At 62.5% G+C, this 23634-nt stretch overlaps 2 protein-coding genes and 1 long non-coding RNA gene across 6 annotated transcripts; 1 reads left to right on the top strand and 2 right to left on the bottom strand.

Annotated features, from left to right (window-relative positions):
- Window positions 1-4320: 4320 nt before the first annotated feature.
- On the top strand, window positions 4321-7841 carry LOC142605065 (uncharacterized). Of its 2 annotated transcripts, XR_012838828.1 has the most exons (4): window positions 4321-4451; window positions 6117-6398; window positions 6589-6666; window positions 7200-7841. It is a non-coding gene; the product is annotated as an uncharacterized LOC142605065 (long non-coding RNA). The 2 variants fall into 2 exon arrangements; XR_012838827.1 differs by having other exon boundaries at window positions 6589-7841.
- A 1319-nt stretch (window positions 7842-9160) lies between these two features.
- HEXIM1 (HEXIM P-TEFb complex subunit 1) lies at window positions 9161-10628 on the bottom strand. The gene has a single exon (XM_075775113.1). The coding sequence runs from the start codon at window positions 10404-10406 to the stop codon at window positions 9486-9488; it is 921 nt and encodes a 306-aa protein (XP_075631228.1). The 5' UTR covers window positions 10407-10628; the 3' UTR covers window positions 9161-9485.
- A 1407-nt stretch (window positions 10629-12035) lies between these two features.
- On the bottom strand, window positions 12036-20358 carry ACBD4 (acyl-CoA binding domain containing 4). Of its 3 annotated transcripts, none has more exons than XM_075775144.1 (10): window positions 20202-20358; window positions 19969-20089; window positions 19806-19890; window positions 19613-19733; window positions 16912-17025; window positions 15650-15756; window positions 14777-14927; window positions 13393-13562; window positions 12976-13020; window positions 12036-12615 (listed from the first exon to the last, which is right to left on the bottom strand). In XM_075775144.1, exons 1-10 carry the CDS (start codon window positions 20269-20271, stop codon window positions 12505-12507), a joined length of 1095 nt encoding a protein of 364 aa, XP_075631259.1. In that variant the 5' UTR covers window positions 20272-20358; the 3' UTR covers window positions 12036-12504. The 3 variants fall into 3 exon arrangements, with proteins under 3 accessions (XP_075631259.1, XP_075631260.1, XP_075631261.1); XM_075775145.1 differs by having other exon boundaries at window positions 19969-20150; window positions 20192-20290; XM_075775146.1 differs by lacking the exons at window positions 14777-14927; window positions 15650-15756.
- Between the last annotated feature and the right edge of the window lie 3276 nt (window positions 20359-23634).

The raw sequence follows: 23634 nt of genomic DNA, 5'->3' as shown, positions 1-23634 counted from the left end.
CGATGGGGATGGGGGATGGGCGATGGGGATGGGTGATGGGAGCTGGGTGCTGGGTGATGGGAGATTGGGGATGGGGATGGGGATGGGTGATGGGAGCTGGGTGATGGGAGCTGGCAGCTGGAGTGCTGGCAGCTGTGTCCTGGGTGTTGGGTGATGGGGAGGTGGGTGCTGGGAGATGGGTGATGGGAGCTGGGAGATGGATGCTGGGCACTGGCAGCTGGGTCCTGGACATTGGGTGCTGGGAACTAGGTCCTGGGTGCTGGGAGCTGGGCATAGGGGGCTGGGAGCTGGGTCCTGAGTCCTCTGAGCTGGGTGTTGGGTGCTGGGTGTTGGGTGCTGGGCACTGGCAGCTGGGGTGCTGGCAGCTGGGTCCTGGGCGTTGGGTGCTGAGAGCTGGGTCCTGAGTGCTGGTAGCTAGGTGTTGGGTGTTGGGTGCTGGGAGCTGAGTCCTGAGTCCTCTGAGCTGGGTGTTGGGTGCTGGGTGTTGGGTGCTGGGCACTGGGTGGCCGTGGCTGTGGGAAGCGGGTCCAAAAGCTGTGCTGATGGCGGGGGGATGTTTCACATCAGCTTCGGCCTGAAGAGAGAAATAGAGCAAAGCAAACCGCACGAGGTGACAGCGGGTACAGGCTGGGTGCCCTGGGGACAGCACCGGGGGATGCGAGGGCACCCACAGGCTCCCGCGGGCACCCAACAGCAGCGTGCAGGCTGTCCCCGGGGCAGGGCTGTGCGTCCCGGCCACGCCACCGGCTCCCGTTTGCCAGGAGAAGCACGCCTGGGAGCTGGGGCTGCCAGGGCTGTTTGCAGACCCGGCCGCCCGCGTCGGGCTCCCTTCGCTCCACCTCTGCCGCAGCAGCGAAAGGTTTTGCTCGAGCTCAGGCCGGTCCCAACAAGCAGCTCCCTGCCCCATCCAGCCCAGCAGCTGCCCTGCTTCATCCGGGACGGCGCTATCCCAGCTAAACCCCCCTCCGACTGCGAATCCAGACCCAAAACTGCTCTGGAAGGAGACACCCCCCCCCCCCCATGTCACCCGATTAAATCCAGCTTTTCTTTTTTTTTCTCCTGCAAAGCCTGCAAAGGCTGGGGGCAAACCCAGCCAGGTCTGCCAACCTGCGGGAAGCCAGTTCTGCATGATCAGGGTTGTAAAACGACATCCGATGTCCCCAGAATATTCCCCAAGAGGTGTGAAAAGGGCTGCAGCACCCAGGGTTTCGGGTGCCACGAAGGACAGGAGCACCTGTGGGTGACACATAGGGCGATGACTCTGCCCAGACCCGGCTGGTCGTGCTCAGCCGGACACCCCGCGGTGTGGAGGCGGCTAAAACACATCTGGAAAACAACCAAATGCATGGGGGAAAAAAAAAATAAAATCAATCCACAGCTGTAAACCACCAAAACCTCCGGCACCAGCAGCTCGGGGATCAGCCCGTCCCTGCCAAATCCTCCAGCTCCTCCCTGCAGCCTTGAGCCCCCGGCACCGCCGGGACCTGGAGCCCAGCCTGTCCCTGCAGCCCTGGGAAGGCGAAGCAGCTCGGGATGGGGCTGCTGGTGCTTCCCGGGCGCACGGAGCACCAGGATCGCCTCCGGACCCCGACAGCAACCCCGTGGGCTACTGGGGCCAAAAAATAATCACACGTGACGACCTCGCCGTCGCTCCCGCTGATAAACGTGTCGTGTATAAAGTGACGGAGGGGAGCTGGGCGCTGGCTGACTCAGCACACGCGCGTGCGTGCGTGCGTGTGTGCGCTACAGGCTGAAAGATAAGTTCAGCACCCCGGGAGGTGTGGGGTTATCAGCACGCCAGGCTGTTCCCCCGCTCCTGCAAACCCCTCTGTGCCTCCGCCTTGCGCTCTGCTTCGGGCAGCCGCAGGCAAGGGAAGGGCAGGAGCAGGCAGGGGGGGCCCACGGCACCCACGGACACCCGTGACCACGGGGGCTGTTGTCAGGCTCCGACCCTCCAAAGGCACAAAAACCCGAAAACGGGACACGCGGGGAGTCAAACTCCAGCTGCACCAGCTGGGGACTGTCGTGTCCTTTAGTTGCCGATGGCGAAGCTACCAAACCCATGCTCTTAACACAGGAACGCCCCCCCAAGAAAGGGGGGGTCCTCTGGCTTGTAGGGGTGGGCGGGCACGGGGAGCACACCCGACTGCTCACTGTGAGCTCAGGGGGTGCCGAGGGGGTGCGAGGAGCAACGACCATGTCCAGGGAGCATCCCGGGGAGCGTGGCTCTGCCTCCCCCCCCCGCCGCCCCGTGCGGATCCCGACATCTCCCAGACAGGTTGGGGACAGGGACAAAACCCTCCGGAGGAGGCGAGGGGCTGCGCCGGGGCCCCTCCTGCTCCCTGGCACCGTCTCAGCCATTGCTGCCACCGCGGAACAGGGCAAGCCCGGGCTTCTCGCTGGCTGCTGGCCCTGCCCGCACCTCCCGGCACGGCCTGGCACTGCCTCCCCGGCACGGCGCCCGTCCTGGGGTGGGGGGGGGTCCCAGAGGGGCTGGAGGCACCCGGGCCCACATCAGGGGGGACAGCGGGGAGCTCCCCCTCCATGGATGTGGCACCAGTGTCACCAGCCTCCTTCAGGCCCCCCGGGGTCTCTGCAAAGGGGGTTTCTGCCACTCCCCACTGTCCCCCCGAATCTCCAGCAGGGTCGTACTAGGCCAGACAGAAGGGGAGAGGTGGATCTGTCCCCTTCCCTCCCACCCAAATCCCAAGATTTGGCCCATTTTACACCTGCCCATCCCCTTTTCCATTCAGTAACAGCCAGGTCATTTCCAACACCGACCCTCCAGCCAGAAAACATTCAGCACAATTAACCCCCACTTAGTAAAATCATAAACCGGGGCTGGGGGGAAGAAGGAGTTGGTGATTTGGGGGTTTGCCAGCCCTGGAAAAAAACCTCTTTGTCTTTTCATAACAGCAGAACTTGATTCAAAAGCTTGAAGCGGCCGTGCAGGCTGAATGCCTGCATCGTTCTTCCCAAAAATCACGCAAGGACACAGCCTGGGCCCCGCCTGGCCCACGCGTCCAAGAAAGGAAAGTCTCCTGCGAGACTGGAAAGCCTTTTTTTTATTATTATTCCTTTATGCAAAATTTATTGCTTATTTTTGCCTTTTATGTGTCCTGATCCCCCAAATACACATTACTCCCTTACAGACTTGCAGACTGAAAAGCCCCATCCGTAACACTCACGGCTCAGCCACCGAGGCCGCCTGCGAGGAGCGTTACCAGCACCAGAGGCAAGAACAGAGGCTTTGGGGAAAATCCGAGGGAGACACCCTGCAAAGCTCCTCATCGCCTCTGCTCTTTGGGTCGCTCCTCTCCTTCAGATCCAAGATGGAGCCTGGGCTCACCCTGGGAGGAGGCGGCAGAGCCGGAATTGGGCAGAGAGGCAATTTGGGGGAGAGAACCGCCAGCTCCCCAGTACGCTCAGCTCTCACCGCGCCGGCTGAAGGGGCTGCGTTTCCCACGAGGAGACTTGTCGGCAAATTGTGATCCGTGTCGGCTAATTGTGATCTGTGTCAGCTAATTGGGATCCGTGTCAACTAATTGCCATCCGGGAACGGTTCTAAAGGAGGAGGCATTAAAGAGTTAATTGCCAGACGGTTGAAGCAGAAGGCCAGGCCTAGCGCTGGGCACCCCTCCTCAGAGCTGGGGTACCCCCTGTGAGCCGGGCACCCTCCCTCGGAGCCGGGAACCCCCCTTCAATCCCGGCCCCACCGGGGAAGGCCGCTTGAGTGAGGCCTCGGCCCCCTGTGGTACCGCCGGGCCAGGCAGCACCCAGGGCCGGATTTCAGTGTCTCTATCCCGGCCAAAAACCTTCTCCCCGGAGCCCGACGGGCCCCGACTGCCCGACCGAGGCGCTGTCCTCAGGGGAGCCCGCGGAGGGCCCGTGGCGCCCGGCCTCTGCAAGGCCTCGGTCGCATTCGGGTCTGCGGGAGGCGGGAGCGCGCCCCGCCACCGCGGAGGCCCCGGCACCGGGCTCCCCTCCCTTCCCACCCCCCGGGGCCGAGCCGGGGCCGGGAGCGCTCGGTGGGGCAGGCCGGGGCGGGAGTACGGGCCTGGCCCCCCCGTCAGCCCCGCCCCGGCCACCGCCATGGCAACGGGCCGTGCCCGGATGCAGCGCTCCCCGCTCGGCATCACGGGACAGCGAGTTTACGGCCGCGTTGTCCCCGCCACCCTGCCGCGGCGGAGGACTACAATCCCCAAAAGCCCCCGCGGCGGAGGCGCGCCCCTCCTCTTCCTCTACGAGTCTCTCTTCCATTGGCTCCGCCAAGCCGTCGAGCAGCGGTACGGCTGCTCCTGATTGGTGGAAGGGCGGCAGGGACGAGGAGCCGGCTATGGCGGCCGAACGGGCGGTGGGGGAGCAGCGGCCGCCATTTTGTGTGTGTGGAGGCCGGCTCCGGGCCTCGCCGCTCCGCCGCGGAGGCGGCGGTGCGCGGCGAGGCGAGGCCGGTGAGCGGCCGGGGGCTGGCGGGGGGTGCTCCTTCGCGGCGCCGAGCCGGAAGCGCGGGGCGGCCCGGCCGGGCCTCCCTTCCTTGGGAGCGGAGCGCGTCTCTCCCCGCCGACCCTGAGGTGGGCGGCGGCGCCGCGCCCGTCACCGGCTGCATCCCCTGTCAGGGCTCCGGGCACGGAGGGAGCCCTTCTTCTGCCGGGAGCGCCTCGTCTGGAGCCGAGGGAGGCCCGGAGCGGCGCCGGGGTCTCCTCCGGGGGTCTGAGTGCGCGGTGGGGCGGGAGGAAGCCCGGCCCGGCCCGGCCCTCCCCGCCTCGGGCTCCGCGGGTTCTCACGTTGTGGCTCCGCTGGCAAACGGTGCCTCGGCTGCGGCCTCACCTGTAGTGTTGGGGGGGGTGGGGGTGTGTGGGGGGGGCATTTTTGTAGCAAAACCCGCGTTAAAATGTATTTGAAGGTTTCTAGGCAGCAGCAGCGGGAGGTCCCTGCGGGGCTGGTGTCTGACTGACCCCCGGGAGGAGCGAAGTGGGGAGGAACAGCGCAGGTTTATATTGAAAGTGAAATTTGGATTAGGAAACACCGTTTCCTGGAAGGGTGAAAACTGCTCCTTGTCCGCCGTGCCATCGCACAACACCATTCTAATAAACCGCAGCGGGGGGGAAAAAAAAGAAATTCTCTGAATTTAATCCTTTGTTTCACACGTTTCAGCTGAAACCACGGCCGGATTCCCAGAGGGGGTTCTCCCTGGCCAGATCCAGTGGATCGCAGTTAACATGGCCTCCCCTCGCCTGCTGCCGTCTACCGAGGCAGCAATTCCCTCTGTGGTGCTTGGAGAGACTTAAAAACAAAAGCGTTTGCCTGTTGCCGGGGCCGAAGGGGTAACTTTTCCAGCTGATAATAAACTGGAGCGAACCTTGTCTTTTGAGTTATAAATGCCACTCCTCTGGCTGTGGAAATAACTGAGTGGGGCTTTTTTTCCTGTGCAAAGTCAAGGGGGGAAAAAGCCTTGTTTTTAAAAAAAAAAAAAAAATATATATATAAAACTCAGTGCTGGGGAGTGTTTGGGCTGACAGTGGCCTGTGTGCTCAGTGCCCTGAGCTCGGTGAGCCTGGGCTGGGTTCCCAGTTGCATTGCAGGCTGAGTTTCTTTAAGTCACGTTTGCTTCCCTCTGCGAAAGGCAGGTAACGCCGGCTTATCCCCTGGCACGAATGGGACTTGGTTTAGATGTAAAACAGATTTTTGGAGGCTTCTGGTGTAAGTGCAGATTGCGCTGTCAAATGTGGACTCTTGCAGTTAAAAACTGGATTATTTTATATTTACGCAATTGGTGTTCCTTGTTTTGAAGGGGATGCTTTGTAGTTATGATTCTGCTGACAGTTTTTGACTCCCATGTTGTTTCATTAGGTCCTGAACTCCAAAACTTCATATTTTTATAAATCACCACATTACAAAGCTGCGAGGTCTATCGTCATGTGTGTCTTTGTGCGCGTGTGACAGCTGAAGATCTAATTTCAAGTTGATTTTGCCAAACTAATTGAGGTTACGCTTTGTTCCAGCCGTGTGCCGTGCGCCCACCTGGGTTGTTTGAGGGTTTTTTTTGTAGGGTGGGCGCAGGAAGGGAGCGAACGCCAGGGGCTGGATCCTAACAGCCAGGGTTTGATATCTTACAGATGGACACAGAGCCATCAGCTTTTCGGCAATGACCTTTTTTCTTTTTTTTTTTTTTTTAACTAAACGCTGCTTACCTCACACCACGAGAATCACCAGGATATCCCCAACAGCCGCGTTAAGTGTATCCTCAGAACGTACAGCTAATGAAATGAAATGTAATTAGTGCAAGTTAATGCTGTTGTCCTGCCTGTGACTTACTGTCAGCGACGTGTCCTGGCTTTATAAAACCTGGAACATCATCAGCTGGGTTTAACGAACTTCAGGACTTAATTGCCATGCTGGTGAGTACTGGTAACCTGCTCCTGGAATGTCTTGAGCTGCAGGAAGGCAGTCTGTGCATTATTGCGCATTCCCTTCAGCCGGTGTAAGGGGCAGGATTGGGGTTTCACTTTACACCGAGGTTGCGGCATTAACGGGCTGTTCAGATGGAGTACTTCCTTTTTTTTTTTTTTAAATTTTATTTTCTTGCAGCCAGCAGCGTTCTGAGGGAACTGGTTTGGCCTTCCACCGCTTCACCCCTGCCTTGAAGAAGACCAGCCGTAACTCCAGGTGGGATGTTTTAGTCCCCTTTTCTTTTGCCTTAGTGCAATAATTTCTCCCTCTCCCTGGTACAGAAAGTGGGAAACCCTTGCGATGGCAGGAACTTTGAAAGCCCTTTAGTCCCTCCGTTCCCTGCGTTTCCCAGGCTGAGTGCCACATCAGTGGCGAGTCCCTTCCCGGTGCTTGGCCCCGGTGTCGAGCTCCGACAGGCAGATTCCTGCCGTCGCGGGGGGGATCGGAGGGCGCTGCCATGCCAGCGGCGTTCCTGTGCTCACCGGAGGAGCTGGAATAAAGGCCAGTTGGCTCAAACAACCCTGGCAAGACCAAAGCGGTGGCAGCGAGAGAGGGGATGTGCTTCAAAGGTTTGGCAGTCCTGGCTGCCTTGCCCTCCAGGGAGGTACTTGCCCTCAACTAGTTAAGACAACTCGCTGCCGCCTCGTCAGGAGGGACTAATTGCTGCCCTTTGATACCACATCACAGCCAGTGCTGCGGCACCTCTATCTCTGGCGATCTCTAGGATTTTATTTGTTCCTCTCAAACAGTTGAGCTGCAGTCGAGCTCATTTCTTCTGGGCCGGCTCCCAGCCTGGCTCCCGAGTTCTCCCTGAGCCCGGCGGACGAGCTCCCTGTCCGTTACTGATCCACTCGGAGGTGTCAAAGGTCCCCGAACGCCGTTGGTCCGTGTCTGCCAGGAGGTTCGGGAGCTGGAAGGAGCCTTCCCAAGGTGACGTACTGTTCTCAACTGCCCGCTGAAGCGGGGCTGGGGGTAACCTAGTTCGTAAGAAGACTCGTCTTCGTTAAAACAGAGAATGGAATAAATAGGAGGCGTTGGCGGAGTTAAAGCAGGTCGGAGAGTTGATCGTTACGGTACTTTTAGGGGTTTTTTCAGTTCTATTTGGTTGAAGCATCTGCAAATAACTCAAAAGATTTATTCCCAGGAGTTCAATGTAACGAGTTTGGGGTAAGTAGCTGGAGGGCAAATCCTCAGGGTCCACTAAACCCGGTCCCAGCCGTCGCTCTGTAACAACCATCGCGCTATGTTTGGCCGATATTCTTTCCCCATACAAAGTCTGTCACGTTAACTAGGTGCTGAGAACTACGTTTCAGGGCACTCGGAAAGCGCAGCACCCGCTGCCAGAGTTAGTGCCTGCGGCCGTCCTGCCCCAGAAGGAAATGGGAAAAGAATCACGGACAGCACGGATACGGAGAGGGACTCGCTCGTTTGGGCAAAGAAATCGCTGGGAAGAAAGTGACGGGGATGACCGGGGAGGACTCGGGGTTCGGCGCCGCTCTTCCCAGCCAGCGAGATCCTGATTAACTCGTTACCTCTCGCCGTGCTTTGCCGCTGGTCTGGCTCGGGGCGGCGCGGCAGTGCCTCCCTCCGCAGCCGCACCAGGCGCTGGCTCTGCCGGATGATGTCATGGCAGAGGGGAAGGGAGCGCGGGCGGCTACCAGGCTCTTGAGCAAGTAGCCCTCCAATAGTTTCCTTTTTTTTTGGGTGGTGGTGGGGGGGGTGGTTTGGTTTTTTTTGCATTGCCCACCTAAGGCTGGAGTCCAGCCTGTGCCCCGCAGCAGAGTGGTGTTGCCAGGCTCATGTTAAAAACCTGACACAGTCCTTAAACCACAGTCCTGTGGCCGCTTTAAACTCCCTGATTTTGTACACTCTGTGCCTACCCAGTGCGAGGACACCTTCCTCCTCCTCCTCCTCCTCGGGTTCTAACCCAAGGCTGTTTCCCTGCTGGGGGTGGGTGACCCCAGCGGAGCCCCCAGCTCCCTGGGTATCAGGTTCATTAACACTCTCCGAATTTGGAGTCTGCTGTCCTTCAGTCACACCAGCACAGCCTCAGTCCTTTCTGTCACTTTACCCTTCAATTTACCTGGTTTTCCCCCAAAAAACCTCCCACGGATCATGCAGCTGCCCAGTTTTTATTCCCCCCCTTTCCCCTCCCAGGTGAAGCGAAAGGTTCAGCTGCCACATTCGCCTCCCCCGAGCCCTGTCAGCCATTTCAGAGGCCAAGTACCAACAACCAAAACTTTTCCCTGGGCTGCTCCAAAACTTGAAAGTTTTTGGTTTGTTTTTCCCCTTAATCCCCTCCTCTCACTTGTAGCTTAGAAGTACATTTTTTAGGCAGTTTTTTGCCCCGATTTCAGCTAACTGACCTGGGAGGAACCAGAGTCAAGTTTAACCGAGCCTTTAGGCAAACAAACCTACTTTAGTGTATTAATACACCAGAGGTGCGAGCAGTGTCCATTATACAAATGATACGAAGAGCTGTCATCCCTTGCCCAGGTATTTTTAACTATTTCAGCTCATGGAGAAGGATGAGAATTGAAAATAACCCTTTTTTATTATTTTTTCCCCCCACTTAAGCGGGAAATTATGGATATATTTAATCAAATGATCCCTCAGACCAGTTATAGCATCACAAAAATAATTCAAAATATACTCCCTTGTGGAATGCCATTCTGAATATTTTCTAGAAATCACACCAAAACCGTTACAGTTACAAGTAATTAAATTTATTAGACCTCTATAATTATTTTTATAGTCAGTTTTGGCCAATTTACAGCTTTCCCAGGGAATTTTTTTTTTTTGCCATTTTTGGTTTAGACAAAAAAATAATAAAATCATAAACCAAATATCACCAATACATCAACCCCCCCCCCCGCCCCATCTCAGCCACCTAAAAAGGGGGAGGCCGAACCCCCCCCCCGCTTTACTCCCGTTAAAGAGGGTCCGCGGCATCTCTGTACAACGTATAGACTGTTCCACCCCACCACTGTAAAAAGCCCCCCCCGTGTCCCCGTCCCCCCTCCCCGTCCCCAGTGTCACTCCCCCAGCTGGCAGGGGCCTTTCTCCTGCCTGGGCAGGTCCTTCTCCTTCAGCAGCTGCAGGTTCTCGGCTCGTAACCTGTCCACCTCCAGCTCCAGCTGCTGTAACCGCGCCGTCTCCGCCGTTTCCCCCCCGTGTTTTTTGCTCTCCATCCTCAGCCGGTTGTTTTCCTCCTCCATACGGGAGAGACACTTCTCCAGCTCCAGGTATTCCTTCACCAGCTCCTGCTTGCTCATGTTCTGCAGGCTCTCCACATGGTAACGCTCGTAGGTCTCCGAGAAGTCTCTCTGCAGAAACTCGCTGCCGTCTCCCCCCATCCCGTCGCTGCCCCCGTCCTCCTCCGCCGCCTCCTCCAGGAAATCCTCCTCGCTGGTGTCGTCCGACTTGGCGGCCGCTCTCCGCGGGTACAACCCGGTTTTCAGGTCGGGCTCCTCCTGGTCGTGGTCCTCCATCAGGAACTGCGTGGTGTTGTAGGGAGCCACCGGCTGCCCCTTGGCGAACATCTCGGCGCGCAGCCGGGAGGCGCGGAGGCTCTGCCGCTCGTCGAACTGCTGCTTCTCCTCCCAGCTCAGCTTCGAGTAGGGCTTCCAGCGCCGCTTCTTCTTCGACGGCCGCCGACGGTGCTTCTTCTTCACCGGCCACTCTTCGGTGCGACCCACCGACGATCGGTACCGCGGGCCCAGGCCGGGACGCGCCGCTCCGCCCGCCGACGGCCGCCCCTCGGCGCCGCCCGCGCCCTCCGCTGCTGCCGCCGCCGCCGCCGCCTCCTCCGCCCCGGGGGGTGGCAGCCGCCCGGCCTCACCGTCCGCTGCCGGCGCGTCGCCGCGCTCGGGCTCCGGCTGCGACTCGGGCTCGCAGCGGGACTCCGGTTCGCACTGGGGCTCCGGCCCCGGCTCGGCGGGCACCGCGTCTGCCATGGCGCTCGGCTCCGCTCCCTCGGGGACAGGCGCTACCCGCGCCGCATGGGGCCGCCCCCCGCCCTCCCTCCCTTCCTCCCTCCCTTCAGGCCGCCGGGGCCATGGCGCGGGGCCGAGGCCCCCGGGGTCACCGCCGCCGGTCGCAGAGGGGTTAACGCCGCCGGACCCGCCCCCCCGCGCGCATGGCACGCGCCGCCGCCGCCTCCCCCCGCCGCGCCCCGCCCCACGCTGCCACCCGCCGCCGCCGCCGCCTGCTCCCGACTGCCGCTCCCCGCCCGCTCCCCCGCCTTATGTACCCGCGCGCGCCCCGCCCCGCCCCGCGCAGGCGCGCTGTTCGCCCCGCCCCCTGGCAGGCCGGGACCCGCAGCGCCCCGTCCCCGCCTCTGCCCCGCCGCGCGCCCGCCACCGCCACTACCGTTCCCCGCACGCGGGCGGTGCCGCCCCCTTGGCCAATCGACGGGCGCGGAGGGAGGGTCCGCCCGTTGGGACCCGCCTCCTGGACTCTGCACGAGGAGGGCCGCGATTGGCCGAGACGGATGTCACTCGCGCGCAGCCCCGCCAATGCGGAGGGGCGGGGGTGGGGCCGGGCCGTACCACGCGCGGAGGGGCTCCCCTCGGGCCCGGGGCCCGGCGACCTTCAGGGCCGCGCCGAGGGCAGCGCCCCCGCCCCCCCCCCCCCGCGGCCAGCCCGTGGGCCGGCCCGAAAGGAGTCCGTCCCCCCCCCCCCACCGCGGAGGAGTCTCCGGGCTGCGGTGCGGCTCCTCCGCCCCGGCGGCGTCCCCGGGCTGGGGGGGGGGGGGGCTGTAACGGGCCGGGCGGCGGGGAGACCCCGCGGGAGGGGGGAGGGCGGTGCGGGGGGGGCAAGGGGTGGGCGGAGGAATCGCGAAGCTGCGCCGGGTGCGGCGGTTGCCGCGCGGAGGGAGATGTAAACAAACCTGAGAGGAAAGAAGTCCCTCCTTAAAGGCACCGCGTCCCTTTTTCGCAGGGGCGGCGCGGAGCTGCGGGCCTGGACGCTGGGTCGGGGCGGGCGGGGGGGGGGGGGGCGCAGGGCGGCCCGGGGCCTGTCACCGCGCGGTGGCGGTGTCACCCCCGTCACGGTCCGTGGGGCCCCACGGGCATGGGGGCAGCCCGGGGGGGACACGACACACACACGACAGGGGGCCGCGCCGTGGGACACACGGCCTGGGGACCCACGGGGGGTGCGCCAGCCCACGGGGGATCCGTGCTCCACGGGGGGGGGGGGGGGGGCGGGGGAAGCGACGACCGGGGACTCCCAGGGTGGCACCGCCGGGGAGAGGGGGGGGGTCCCCAACCCCCTGCCCCCCCCCCCCCCCGGGCAAGAAGCCGCCGTCTGCCCGTGCGGAAGCGGGGGGGGTGGGTGTCCGTCCGTGTGTTGTCCCCCCCCCCGCCCCGGTACCAGCCGCCGCAGCCGGGGCACCCGTGGCCGGGCGGGAGGTGGTGCTGGCAGCTGCCCGCCCACACCGGAGGCCTCGGCCTGCCCGGTCCTGCCCGCCGCGAGCTGCCCACAGCTTCCCCCCCCCCCCCCCCCGGAGCCGGGGCCAGGCCAGGCAGCTGCCCCCCTGCCCCCGGCCGTCCCCTCCCCGCGGCGGGGCAGCAGGCAGCCGGCGCTGGGCTGAAAAGGCAACTTTAATTGAGGCAGGTGCAGATGGTCGAACACTTCGTGGAACTGGCGGCTGCGTCCCACCGCCCGCCCGGCACCGGGGCGGCAGCGCTGGCGGGCGGCCCCTCTGTCTGGGTGCGGTAGCGAGGGGATCCCACGGGATCCCATTTTTGGGGTGCGAGGGGTGATCCCGCACCCCACGGCTGGCTCGGTGGTCCCTTTGCCGTCCTGGCGGTACCGGTGAGACCCCGAGAGTGACGGTGGCGGTCGGCGGTGTGCGCGGTGGCTGCCCCTCCCTTGGGGCTGGGGTCCCGGCCCGCAGGAGACCCTGTGGCTGGGTGAGGCGATTCCCTCGTCGATCCCGTGGCGCTTCCCCGGCTCATGCCAAGCAGGATGGGGAAGGAGGGGTGGTGGCAGCCCGGCGGGGCCGTCCCGTGCCCCATCTCGGGGCCGGCGGTGGCAGCAGGGACACGTCGGTCACCTCTTCCTGCCCTGCCAGCGTCGCAGCAGCCACTGGGTGACGAAGGGCCAGGTGAGGAGGAAGAGGAGGGTGCGCAGGGAGACAGTCAGGGGCCACGGGGATGGTGCCTGATGAGGGGACAGAGAGAGGCGGTGTGGGGAGGGGGACAGAGGTGTCACCAGTGCGGCCAAACATCCCCCCCAGCCCTCTGCCGAAAGGCAGGCGGTGGCAGGCCTCTGTCACAGCCCCACTGTCCTTGTCGCGTCTGTCATCCTGTGCAGATCTTGCATCAGAACTGTTGTCCCCAGTGCCCGGACACAGGGAACACAACCCCAGGAATGTCACCTGCTTCCCAGCTGAGGGACCCTTCCCCGACCTGCCTGACCCCCCACCCGCCGTGTCTCCAGGCCCCTGTGGGGCAGCCAGACCCGTGGGCAGGTGTGGGGCCGCAGGGCCACCCCACAGCGCTGCCTCCACCCCACACTCACCTGTGGAGCGAGAGGTTGGTCATGGTCGGTCCCAGCTGTATCCCCCTGCAAGACAGGAGAAGTCTTGGGGTGCAGACAGGGCTGGGCACCCCCCTTCCACCCCCACGTCCCCGTGAGAGAAGGGAGCCCGCTCAGCGCTCCTGCGAGGGCTCCACATGGCACAGCCGGGCCAGGCCCCAGGGACAATGGGAATGACGGGGGCAGCGGCTCCCTGCCTGCACCCTGGGGTAGAGCAGCAGCAGCCTCCACCGCACCAGGAGGTGTCACCAAACCCCGAGGTCTCGGCCCCTGAGCCACCCGGGGCTGCCCATTTGCAGGGACCGGAGCCAAACCCTGCTGGGCTGGCCCACGTTGGTGCAGGCATCGCGGCCCTGCCAGCCAGCGTCAGCGTGCAGCGGCTCCCCGCACAGCACGTACCTGCGCAGAGGTGAGCGTCTCCAGCTCGCTCAGGCGCTCCAGCACTCGCCGCATGTCATCCTGCAGGGCTTGGACAGCGCTGGCCACGTGGGCCTCCAGCTCCAGCGGCAGCTGGTGGGCGAGCTCAGGGGCGCTCGCAGTGTCCTCCTCTTCCCTGGTGAGCCAGGGATCTGTGGGGCACAAAGATGGGCACTGGTTAGAGGTGGCAGCGCTGCCCGCCTCGTGCTCCCCGAGGGCTGGCATGGCCCACCCTGTGCGCTGTCACCAAACAGCGAGCAGTGGGTCTCATCAGCTGCCTGCACCCTGCCAGCTCTGCCCACAGCCCACATCCCCCTCCACCAGCTGACACCATCCCTGCAGACAGGGGACACCACGTCCCCCCAGCACAGTGGCAGTGGTGGGGGTCACTTTGCCCCACCCAGCACAGGCAGGACCCCCACGCCAGGCAGGACGCCTTGCCTGCGCGGCTGCCTCACTGCCGGGCCCTTGGGCTCAGTGAAGGCCCCAAACCAGCCTGGCTGCAGCCCGGCAAACACCCGGATAATCTGCACAGCGAGTGGGAGACAGACGGGGGCTCGCTGCCAGCCCCAGCTCACACCAGCACGCCGGGGCATGGCCCAGCCTGGCCTTACTGGCCTCGTTACAAGTCCCAAGGGCAAGCAGCCTGGGAGTGTTTGCAGAAACATCAACAGTGGGGAGGGAAGATAATGGCAGGACCACCCCTCCCAGTCCACAGGTGAAGGCGGCAGTGCCCGCCGGTGCAGAAAGCCCCCCAGATGTGCCTGGAGAGAGCTGCAGAGGTTGGCAGGAGGCTCCTTGTCCCCTCTCAACAGCAGCACAGCTCAGGGCTTGGTCATCCCCAAACACTGGCAGCAGCAGCGGGTGGCGTTAGGCAAGCGGCACTGCCGGAGCGGGGCATCCGCAGGACCGGGGGGATGCCTCCAGGGACACAGGGCCCCATTTCACCCTGTCCCCTCCTGGGGAGGGTTCACACCCCTGCATCACCCACAGCCAGAGGCACCAGGCAGACGCTGGCAGTGGGGACGAAACTGGGTGCAGGCAGCTGAGGGTCCGCGCTGCCCACCCAGCTGCTGGAGAGGAGTTGGCAGAGCATCCCCCAAATTCAGGCAATTTAGTGCCATTGTGAGAAACAGGCAACACAGGGGACATGTCCTGGAGGGGAAAAGAGACCAAACTGCTCGGGGACCAAGAGGTGAAGAGAGGGGACACACAGGACTCCTCACAGCTACTGAAGCCACGCCTGGATGCTGGAGCCAAACTCTGTTCCCTGTCAGTGGTCGCAGCCCCCCCAATCCTGCCCTGCTTGCCAGGAGGTGGGGAGGGAGCAGCAGGAAGGCGCGCAGGAGCCAAACGCTGCACCCACCTCTCTCAGAGCCAAGGGCTGCGAGGCCAGTGCTGCTCCTCCCCTCTAGTCTTCTGCTTTCGGCCTGCTCCCCCTGCCCAGCACCGCGGGGCACTGGGGGCTCAGGCCCGGCCCAGACGCCGTTCAGGGAGAGACCCAGCAGCTGCCCAGCCTGCACGAGGGGAGAGAAGAAGGGCCCTAAGACCCCCGCTCCCCTCCCCAGGGGCTGCAGGGCCATGGCAGCTGACACCAGGGTAGTGACAGTGTCTCTCCACCTGCCCTGTGGTGGCATTATTGGTGGCAGAGGGCACGCGGGGCTGAGGGAAGACGAATGCCACCAGCCGCACCAGTTAGCGCCCAGTTCAGGAGGTGACAGTGCAGAACCCCAGAGGGAAGCGAGGTGCTGAGGCTCAAGATGGCGGAAGAGCTCCAGGGAGAAGCCGGGCAGCTTCCACCCTCCTGCCCGTGGGATCCCCTGAGCCTCGCTGTAGCACCCCCAGTGCCGAGCGCTGCTGGTGGCAGCCGAGCTGCCCGGTAGCAGGGAGCAGCGAGCGAGTGGCAAGGGTGCAAGCGAGGAGCCTGCACCAGCCCCGGCAGCCCACCAGCGCCCCACCGAAGCTGCACCAAAGGAACAAGGGGGGGGCCACACCGAAGGCTCCTCACCCTCCCCTCTGCGACAGGGACCAGGGTCCAAGAGGGACACATAGTACAGAGGGGTGCAGCTGGGTGGCCCCGTAGGTTTGGGGAGTCTGGCAGGGCTCCCAGGATGGCAGCACAGAGCTGACAGTGATATGGAGAGATCGGCTCGTGCAGCGCAGGCAGGGCAGGGCTGGCAGCAGGTAAAGCTGCTGCCGTGGTACGGCAGGACCCCAGCGTGTCCCAGCCCTCCGTTACCTGCTCACGCTCCATCTGCTCCAGGGTATCGCAGTACACGTCCCCCTCGGAGTCACTGGTCACCTGGCTACCCTCAAGCGCCTCAGTGGCAGGAGCCAGCCCACTTCCTGGAAGGGAAGCACATGGCGTGGCAGAAAGGCCTTTCGGTCACGTCTGAAGGGCAGCAGAAGCTCAGCGCAGCTGCAAGGCAACAGGTCCGCAAGCGGGCAGGAAGGCAGCGTCCACATGCACGAGGTGAGGCAGGAGGAGAAGGAAACTGAGGCACAGAGGGGGAAGGAACCGGCTCTGTTACTAGATCGTGGCTGTGAATCCAAGGACCAAATTCCCCCTCCTCCTGCCCACGGCATCGCAGAGCCCCGCTCCCAGGCAGGCACGCCCCAACACCGTGCTGTTTTAGGGCAGGTTTCTCTGTCCACATGCAGCTCCCAGATGGGGAGAGGGCTGCCGCAGTGGCCAGCCAAAACCCCGGCACAGCGGGGAGCCCCTCCAGCAGGATCCACGGCCCTGGCCGCTCTGGCAGGGAACGGGTACCGCTCGCACAACGCCAACTGCCACTGGGGTGACAGCGTGCCTCGTCACGCAGGCAGGGATGCTGCCCAGCCCCCCACATGCTGCCAGCCCAGGCGCACTCGAGGACGCAGGCACTCGCCCTCTTCCTCAGGGGAGGGCCAGGATGGCAGCAGGACGAACGCCACCCCAGAGCACCCGACCCAACTCTAGGCACAGCAGGAGGCTCTTCTGGGCCGGGAGAGCTATGTGTGCCCTCGAGGGAGGCACACGGCAGTGGGTGGGTGAGTGTGCGAGGGGCTGTTCAAGAAGAAGCAGAGCCAAGGCATTAGGGAGGGCCTGGGCTCGGCACCATGGCTCCCTGTGCCGTGGAAGGGGTGGACTGGGCTTGAGCCAAGGGGGAACAACCTCTCCCGGAACATGGACCTTCCAGGGTGACGTCTGCCCAGTCCACGGGGAAACAACCTCACCGCCTCACTGCGGTTTAGCAGAATCAGGCCCCTTGGCACGGGTAAGAGCCATGCAGAGTCAAACCACCAGGCTCAGGGTTACCCCAGCATCAAGAACAGTGCTGAGAGCTGGACCCACAAAAAGCTCCAGCTCGCCGTGACTCAGGCAGCACCTCAAACACCGGCAGGCTTGGACCAGCCATGCCTGAAGCCAACAGCTCTGCAGGCAGACAGAGGCCCAGCCCCATCACCGGTGCCTCCTCTGCAGGGTCTCTGCCGGGTGCTGGCCACACCAGGGAGACCAACCTGGCACGTGCTGCCCATTCTGCTGCTCCCCAGGCAGGGTGTCTTCGGGGCTCTCCAGACCCGGGCTGCTCACTACATCATCCCGGCTGGGGTCAGCCGTGCACTCCCGACTGCCTGCAGGGAGGAAAAGGGGCAGAGGAGAATTAAAGCAGTGTGGAGGATCCTCGCAGCAGGAGTTGTCTGTGGGCTGGGCTCTGCACTGCTTCCCTGCCACCACGGCAGGGGGACACGTGGATGTGGGGCCACCCTCCTGCCAGGCAGGCTAGCAGCCTCCATACACGCACAGCGGCCGGTGGGGATGGAGAGGGGCCGGCTCCGTTTGCTGACGGCCGGGAATCAACATGAACTCAACCAGCCACAGCAGGGTCTACCCTGCGCAGAAAGTCTCACTCCCCCGGGGGTGGCGGGGAGTCCCTATCCCCTGAGCCCCTGCGGCAGCAGGCAGAGGGATCAGCAACCGTCCAACAGCTGGGTAAACACCCATGGGTGACGGTCACCCTCCTCTGGCAGGGCACACCCAAGCTAACAAACAGAACCTAACGCAAGAAGCAGTGGCTGGGGAGAGTCTTGTCTAGGCAGCACGTGCTGCCATCACCTGCAAGGCTTTCAGCAGGCAGCGGCACCCCAGAGAGGGCCCGGGGTGGCTGCCTGCCCTGATCCAGCCCTCCCCACAGGGTTAAGCCCAGCCACGTTTCCACCAGCCCCCAGGACTTTGCTCCCTGCTCCTGGTCAGGCAGGTATGTGGCAACGCTGCCCTGCCTGCACATCTCTGCAGTTCCCAACCTGCCTTCGCCACCACAGCAGGCCCACGGCCGTGGGACCCCCCAGAGCCTGGCCCAGGTGACTGAATCCCCTGGGGGGACAAAGACAGCCCCCACCCCACAGACAAGCTGCTCTGCTCAGGAATGTCACTGTCCCCAAATCCCTCCTCAGTGTTTGTGCTGTGACCCCTGAGCCTGCCCCAGGGGGGGCAGGCAGGGTCCCATCACCTCGCACATCACCACCCAGCTCCAACACCGGCCCGCCATGCCCGCAGAGCGGCACCAAGCCTGTGCATTAAGGGCTTAATCATCGGTTCCTTTGTACTTCAGTGTCTTGGCCTATGCCTACAAGACACTGATGAGAGCTCCGCTAACTGGAGACCCATTGGCCCCTGAACCATTCACAATTTGGGTTCCAAGTGCCACTTTACAGTGCGTTGACTCCGTAAATAAACAAACCCAAACCTGCCCGGACTCCCCCTGTGCAGCACCTCTGTCTCCCAAAAGCTCTGCAGCCGCTGAGGGCCCTGCACCCACCACGCTCCACTCTCACCCACCGCAGTGCCTAAAATCACCTTTCTCCTCTGGATTATTGGTAACAAAAGCCACAATCACACAAAATCTGAAGGCGGGTTTGAGAACCTTTAACACAAATGACTCAAGAGCTTAAGAAGTTCAGCAGCTTAAACCACCGTTTCAGGTGCCTTGGGCTCATTCGCTCCACAGATGCTACCAGGTTTAGATTTAAGTGACAGGGTGTCACTTATAAGTGACACTAGCACAGGATGACACTCCCGATCAGGTAATGACCAGGAGTTTAGACCCAGCTTTTATGTTCCAGAGAAAAATTACATGTGTTTGCCTTTTAAAGAGATTCAGCATCAAAATGGAGGACAAAAGCACCTGGGTACCACAGGAAGGAGGAACCGTCCTGAGCCCAAGCCTACAGGCAACATGTTTTCGGCATCCTTGTTGGAAGCAGGGGGTGACAGTAGCTGTCAGACGCAGGACAGATGCCTGGGGACAGCCTGGGAGCGAGTGTATTTGCCAGCACTCTTCTGACATTAGCAAAGCACTGACAGTTTTACACACCTGCTGCGAATATACCTCAAAAGCTCATCTGCTACTGAACTAATCTACTGGAAATGTGGCACAGCCAAACCTCCAGACACACAGCTGGCAGGTTCACTCCACGGTAGCCAACACCTTCTGGAACCAAATCCAGCTCCTTGCTCCCTCGGACGCTTCTGTCAAGTCAGATACACCGAGGACCTCCCTGCTCTGGTCTGGGGACATGTCCCTCTGGGGGTGGGACATGTCCCCAGCCACCTCTCTGCATGAGGCAGTGGCCAGAGGCATGGAAAGGGCTGGGGAAGGACCCTTCTCTAGCACAAGACAGTCCCGGTAATCCCGTTTCTCAACCCCTGTTTCTCCACATCCACTCCACTGCAAAAATTGGCCGGCTTATCCACATGTTTACATCTGATGACCCACACTCTCTGTACACAGCCTGCCCTGCCCAGAGGTGGGCCAGTGCCAAGAGAAAGCACAGCCTCCCTGCCGCAACACCACACAGGAGCCGATCCCCTGCTCTACCGTGTACAGGGATTTGGGTCAAGGGGCACTTGGAAGCCAAATCTCAAGTTCTCTCCTCAAAGTTTTGCAGGGAGAAAGCCCAGAGTGAAGAGACACCTGTTTGGTGGTGCCCAAACAAGCACCTCAGCAGCAGCTGTGCTGTGGCAGGGGAGTCAGATGGGACGTGGTGCATCCATCCTGTCCTCCCCCCTCAGGGAGCAGCAGCACAATGTGCCCTGGGGAAAAGCAGAGCCCAGAGGTGATGGGCACACTGGCACAGAAGCAGGGAACAGCAGGACTGACGTGCCAGGAAAGAAGAGCATGGGACAGACGGATGTGCTGGGCACACAGCGACTCCCACTCACCCCCTTTCCTCTTGAAGAAGGCCTCGGGGGGCCGGGGCATGTCATGGATCACCTCATAGAGCGGCTCAAAGTACCCAAACATCTCCTCCGTCGTTTCATCCATGGGCACCGTGTCGATGATCTGGGGAGGGACTCAGCTTGCGACGGGCACCAGCGAGCACCCCACCCTCACCGCTCTCCCCCTCCCCACTACCTTTTGAGCCACTTTCTTCATCTCAGCCACGTAAGCCGCCATCGCCTCCTCCTTGGACATCCTCCCCAGGCTGTGCCAGGCATCCCTGGGGGGGTGACAGCGGCTGTGAGGGGGCAGAATTCGGACCACAGGTGTCCGGGGGCGGGGGGGAAACGGAGCTTACCACTTGTACCGGCCGATGGGGTCCCAGAAGCCGGGCCTCGGGCCTTGGCAGCGTCCCGCCGTCGCCTGCTTGTAGTAGCTGTAGAAACGCAGCATCTCCTCATAGGAGGGTCGGTACGAACCTACGACGCGACACAACCTCAGCGGAGCCGGGAACGGGGGCCGGGGGCACTGCGGACGCGGCTACCGCCGCGGCAGCAGCGCCCCCGCCCCCCGTTCCCGGCTTCTACTCACCGCTCCGGGGCAAGCCCTGGATAACCTGAACGGCAGCGCGGAACTGAGCTCCGCAACTCGGCTCCTCCATGGCGCCGACCCCAGGTCCCGACACCGGCCCCGGTGCGCGTCTCTCTCCCTGAGGGGAAAACGCGGGGACCAATCAGCGCCCGCTTTTCATGGTTCCTCTACGAGCCGCGACCAATCAGCTCGCCTCTTCCGAAACGGGCCGCGCTGCCCCTTTCCCGCCCCCTCGCTCCCGGCGCGTCGCAGCCAATGGTGAGACGCGGCGCGCTCGCCCCCTGCTGGATGGATGGAGCGTGAGGCGCAGCACAGGGGAGCGAGGCTCGGTCCCACCGCGGCGCCCCCTTGCGGGTGAGAGTGGGACTGCAGCGCGGCGGGAACCGGCGCGGGGCGATCGGTGCGACGGGACAGTGCAAGTGTGTACCGGGACAGTGCAAGTGTGCACCGGGACAGTGCAAGTGTGCAACGGGACAGTGCACCGGGACAGTGCAAGTGTGTACCGGGACAGTGCAAGTGTGCACCGGGACAGTGCAAGTGTGCAACGGGACAGTGCACCGGGACAGTGCAAGTGTGTACCGGGACAGTGCAAGTGTGTACCGGGACAGTGCAAGTGTGTACCGGGACAGTGCACCGGGACAGTGCAAGTGTGTACCGGGACAGTGCAAGTGTGCAACGGGACAGTGCAACGGGACAGTGCAAGTGTGTACCGGGACAGTGCAAGTGTGCAACGGGACAGTGCACCGGGACAGTGCAAGTGTGTACCGGGACAGTGCAACGGGACAGTGCAAGTGTGCAACGGGACAGTGCACCGGGACAGTGCAAGTGTGTACCGGGACAGTGCACCGGGACAGTGCAAGTGTGCAACGGGACAGTGCAAGTGTGTACCGGGACAGTGCAAGTGTGCAACGGGACAGTGCACCGGGACAGTGCAAGTGTGTACCGGGACAGTGCAACGGGACAGTGCAAGTGTGCAACGGGACAGTGCACCGGGACAGTGCAAGTGTGTACCGGGACAGTGCAAGTGTGCACCGGGACAGTGCACCGGGACAGTGCAAGTGTGTACCGGGACAGTGCAAGTGTGCACCGGGACAGTGCAACGGGACAGTGCAAGTGTGCACCGGGACAATGCACCGGGACAGTGCAACAGGACAGTGCAAGTGTGCACCGGGAACGGGACAGTGCACCGGGACAGTGCAACAGGACAGTGCAAGTGTGTACCGGGACAGTGCAAGTGTGCACCGGGACGGTGCAACGGGACGGTGCAACGGGGCAGTGCAACTGTGCAACGGGACGGTGCAACGGGGCAGGGAAACTGTGCAATGGGACAGTGCAACAGCACAGCGCACCAGGACAGTGCACCGGGACAGTGCACCGGGACAGCGAGTCTGTGCACTGGGGCAGGCAACGGAACAGTGCAACGGGGCAGTGAAACTGCACCGGGACAGTGCAATAGGACAGCGCACGGAGACAGCGCACAGAAACAGTGCTCTGGTGCACCAGGACGGTGTACAGGGACGGTGCGCCAATGCACCAGGACAGTGCACCAGGGCTCCACCAGTGGCGCACAGTGCTCCGCCGGGATAGCGCACAGGGATAGTGCAATGGGACTGTACACAGGGATGGTGCTCTAGTACACAGGGACAGGGAACCCGTGCAACGGGCTGTGCTCTGGGACAGTGCACCAGCGCGCAGGGAACTAGGCTGGCGCCCCAGTGCACCAAGACAGTGAACCTGCGCACCAGGATAGTGCTCCAGGGCAATGCACCAGGACAGTGCACAGGGAGAGTGCACCGGCCAGCTAGTGCACCACAGCGATGTACCGGGACAGTGCACAAGGATAGTGCACAGGTATAGAGCACAGGGACAGTGCACCAGGGGAGTGCACCAGGACAGTACTCCGGTGCAATGGGACAGTGCTCCAGTGCACCAGGACGGCGCACAGGAACAGCGCACAGACACCAGGAGAGTGCAACGAACAGTGCAACAGGCCGGTGCTATGGTGCAATGCACGGAGACGGTGCCCCAGTGTGCCAGGACATTGCGCCGGCGCACGGGGCGATACCCAGGGGGTATATACCACGGGGACGCGGCACTGGCCCACCTGGGCTGTGCAGCAGGACAGCGCAGCCGGGCCGGGCCCGACACCGCGCAGCAACGCTGGGGGGTGATGCAGGGGGGCGGCGGGGCAGGGCACCGCTCCCGGGGCACTGCGACAACCCTCCAGGATACTGGGGCCAGGCACGGGGACGCTGGGGCCGTGCGTGGGGACGCTGGGGCCGTACACTGTGACATCAGGACAACGCACTAGGACAATGCACCAGGCACGGGGACAATGCGCTGGGGCCACATACCCAGGGCACCGGGGGAATGCATGGGGGGACTGGGACATCGCGCTGGGACACTGCGCCAGGGCACTGGGACACTGCACTGGGACACTGGGACATTGCACTGGGACATTGCACGAGGGTGCTGGGACACTGCACTGGGACACTGCGCTGGGGTACTGGGACACTGGGACACTGCAGTGAAACACTGCACTGGGACACTGGGACACTGCACTGGGACATTGCACTGGGGCACTGGGACACTGCACTGGGACACTGCGCTGGGGGACTGGGATACTGCAGTGGAACACTGCACCGGGGCACTGGGACACTGCACTTGGACGCTGCACCAGGGCACTGGGACACTGGGACATTGCACTGGGATATTGCACCAGGGCACTGGGACACTGCACTGGGACACTGCACCGGGGCACTGGGACACTGCACTGGGGCACTGCACTGGGGCACTGGGACATTGCACTGGGATGTTGCACCAGGACACTGGGCAGGGGCACGGTCCCACTGCACGGAGCAGGGGACAGCTGGGTCTAGCAGAGCAATTGATTACTGTAATTATTATCAAACTTTGTTAATTATGGTGGTAAGGAAGGGCAGGACTTGGGGTCGCCGAGGTGAAGCTCCTTCACCCTCTGCTCCGAGGCCTTTCCTTGAAGGCAGGGTGCCGTGGGGACGCGGGGGACGTGGGGACACGGGTGACCCGGCGGTACAAGGTGCCCTGGGGATGTGGGACGTGATGGGGCTCCCTGGGCACCGCCTGGATCCGGCCCTCGCCCGGGGCTGGGTGCAGGGAGGGGGATGCAAAGCAGCTTTCAGCAGCCCCGTGCCATGCTGCATCGTCGCTCCGCGCTCCGATTTTCCTACATTTGGGGGAATTTCCCTTAATCCAACTTCCAAATCCCAGACCCAAGCGGGAGGACACCCCCTCCCAAACCTTTTAATTCCCATCGTACGTCCTCTTGGGAAAAAAAAAAAAATCTCCTCTACAAATTCGAGAGGCAGCAGAAAAAAAAAAGAAAAAAAAAAGAAAAAAAAGAAAAAAAGAAAAAAAAGAAAAAAGAAAAAAGAAAAAAGAAAAAAGAAAAAAG

Source organism: Balearica regulorum, chromosome 24 (genome assembly GCF_011004875.1).
Source record: "Balearica regulorum gibbericeps isolate bBalReg1 chromosome 24, bBalReg1.pri, whole genome shotgun sequence".
In the NCBI taxonomy this organism is placed as follows: Eukaryota; Metazoa; Chordata; class Aves; order Gruiformes; family Gruidae; genus Balearica; species Balearica regulorum.
The sequence above is the reverse complement of the archived record's forward strand: the minus strand, read 5'-3'. Positions and strand labels throughout refer to the sequence as shown.

Excerpts from the sequence above, each read along its gene's own strand:
- ACBD4 (XM_075775144.1), bottom strand. The coding sequence starts at position 20,271 with ATGGAGGAGCCGAGTTGCGGAGCTCAGTTCCGCGCTGCCGTTCAGGTT. Across the intron at positions 14,928-15,649 it reads AGCAGATGGAGCGTGAGCAG|GCTGGGCAGCTGCTGGGTCT; the intron begins GTAACGGAGGGC and ends CCCCTCGTGCAG. Across the intron at positions 12,616-12,975 it reads ACCAACCTCTCGCTCCACAG|GCACCATCCCCGTGGCCCCT; the intron begins GTGAGTGTGGGG and ends TCCCCTCATCAG.
- HEXIM1 (XM_075775113.1), bottom strand. The coding sequence starts at position 10,406 with ATGGCAGACGCGGTGCCCGCCGAGCCGGGGCCGGAGCCCCAGTGCGAA.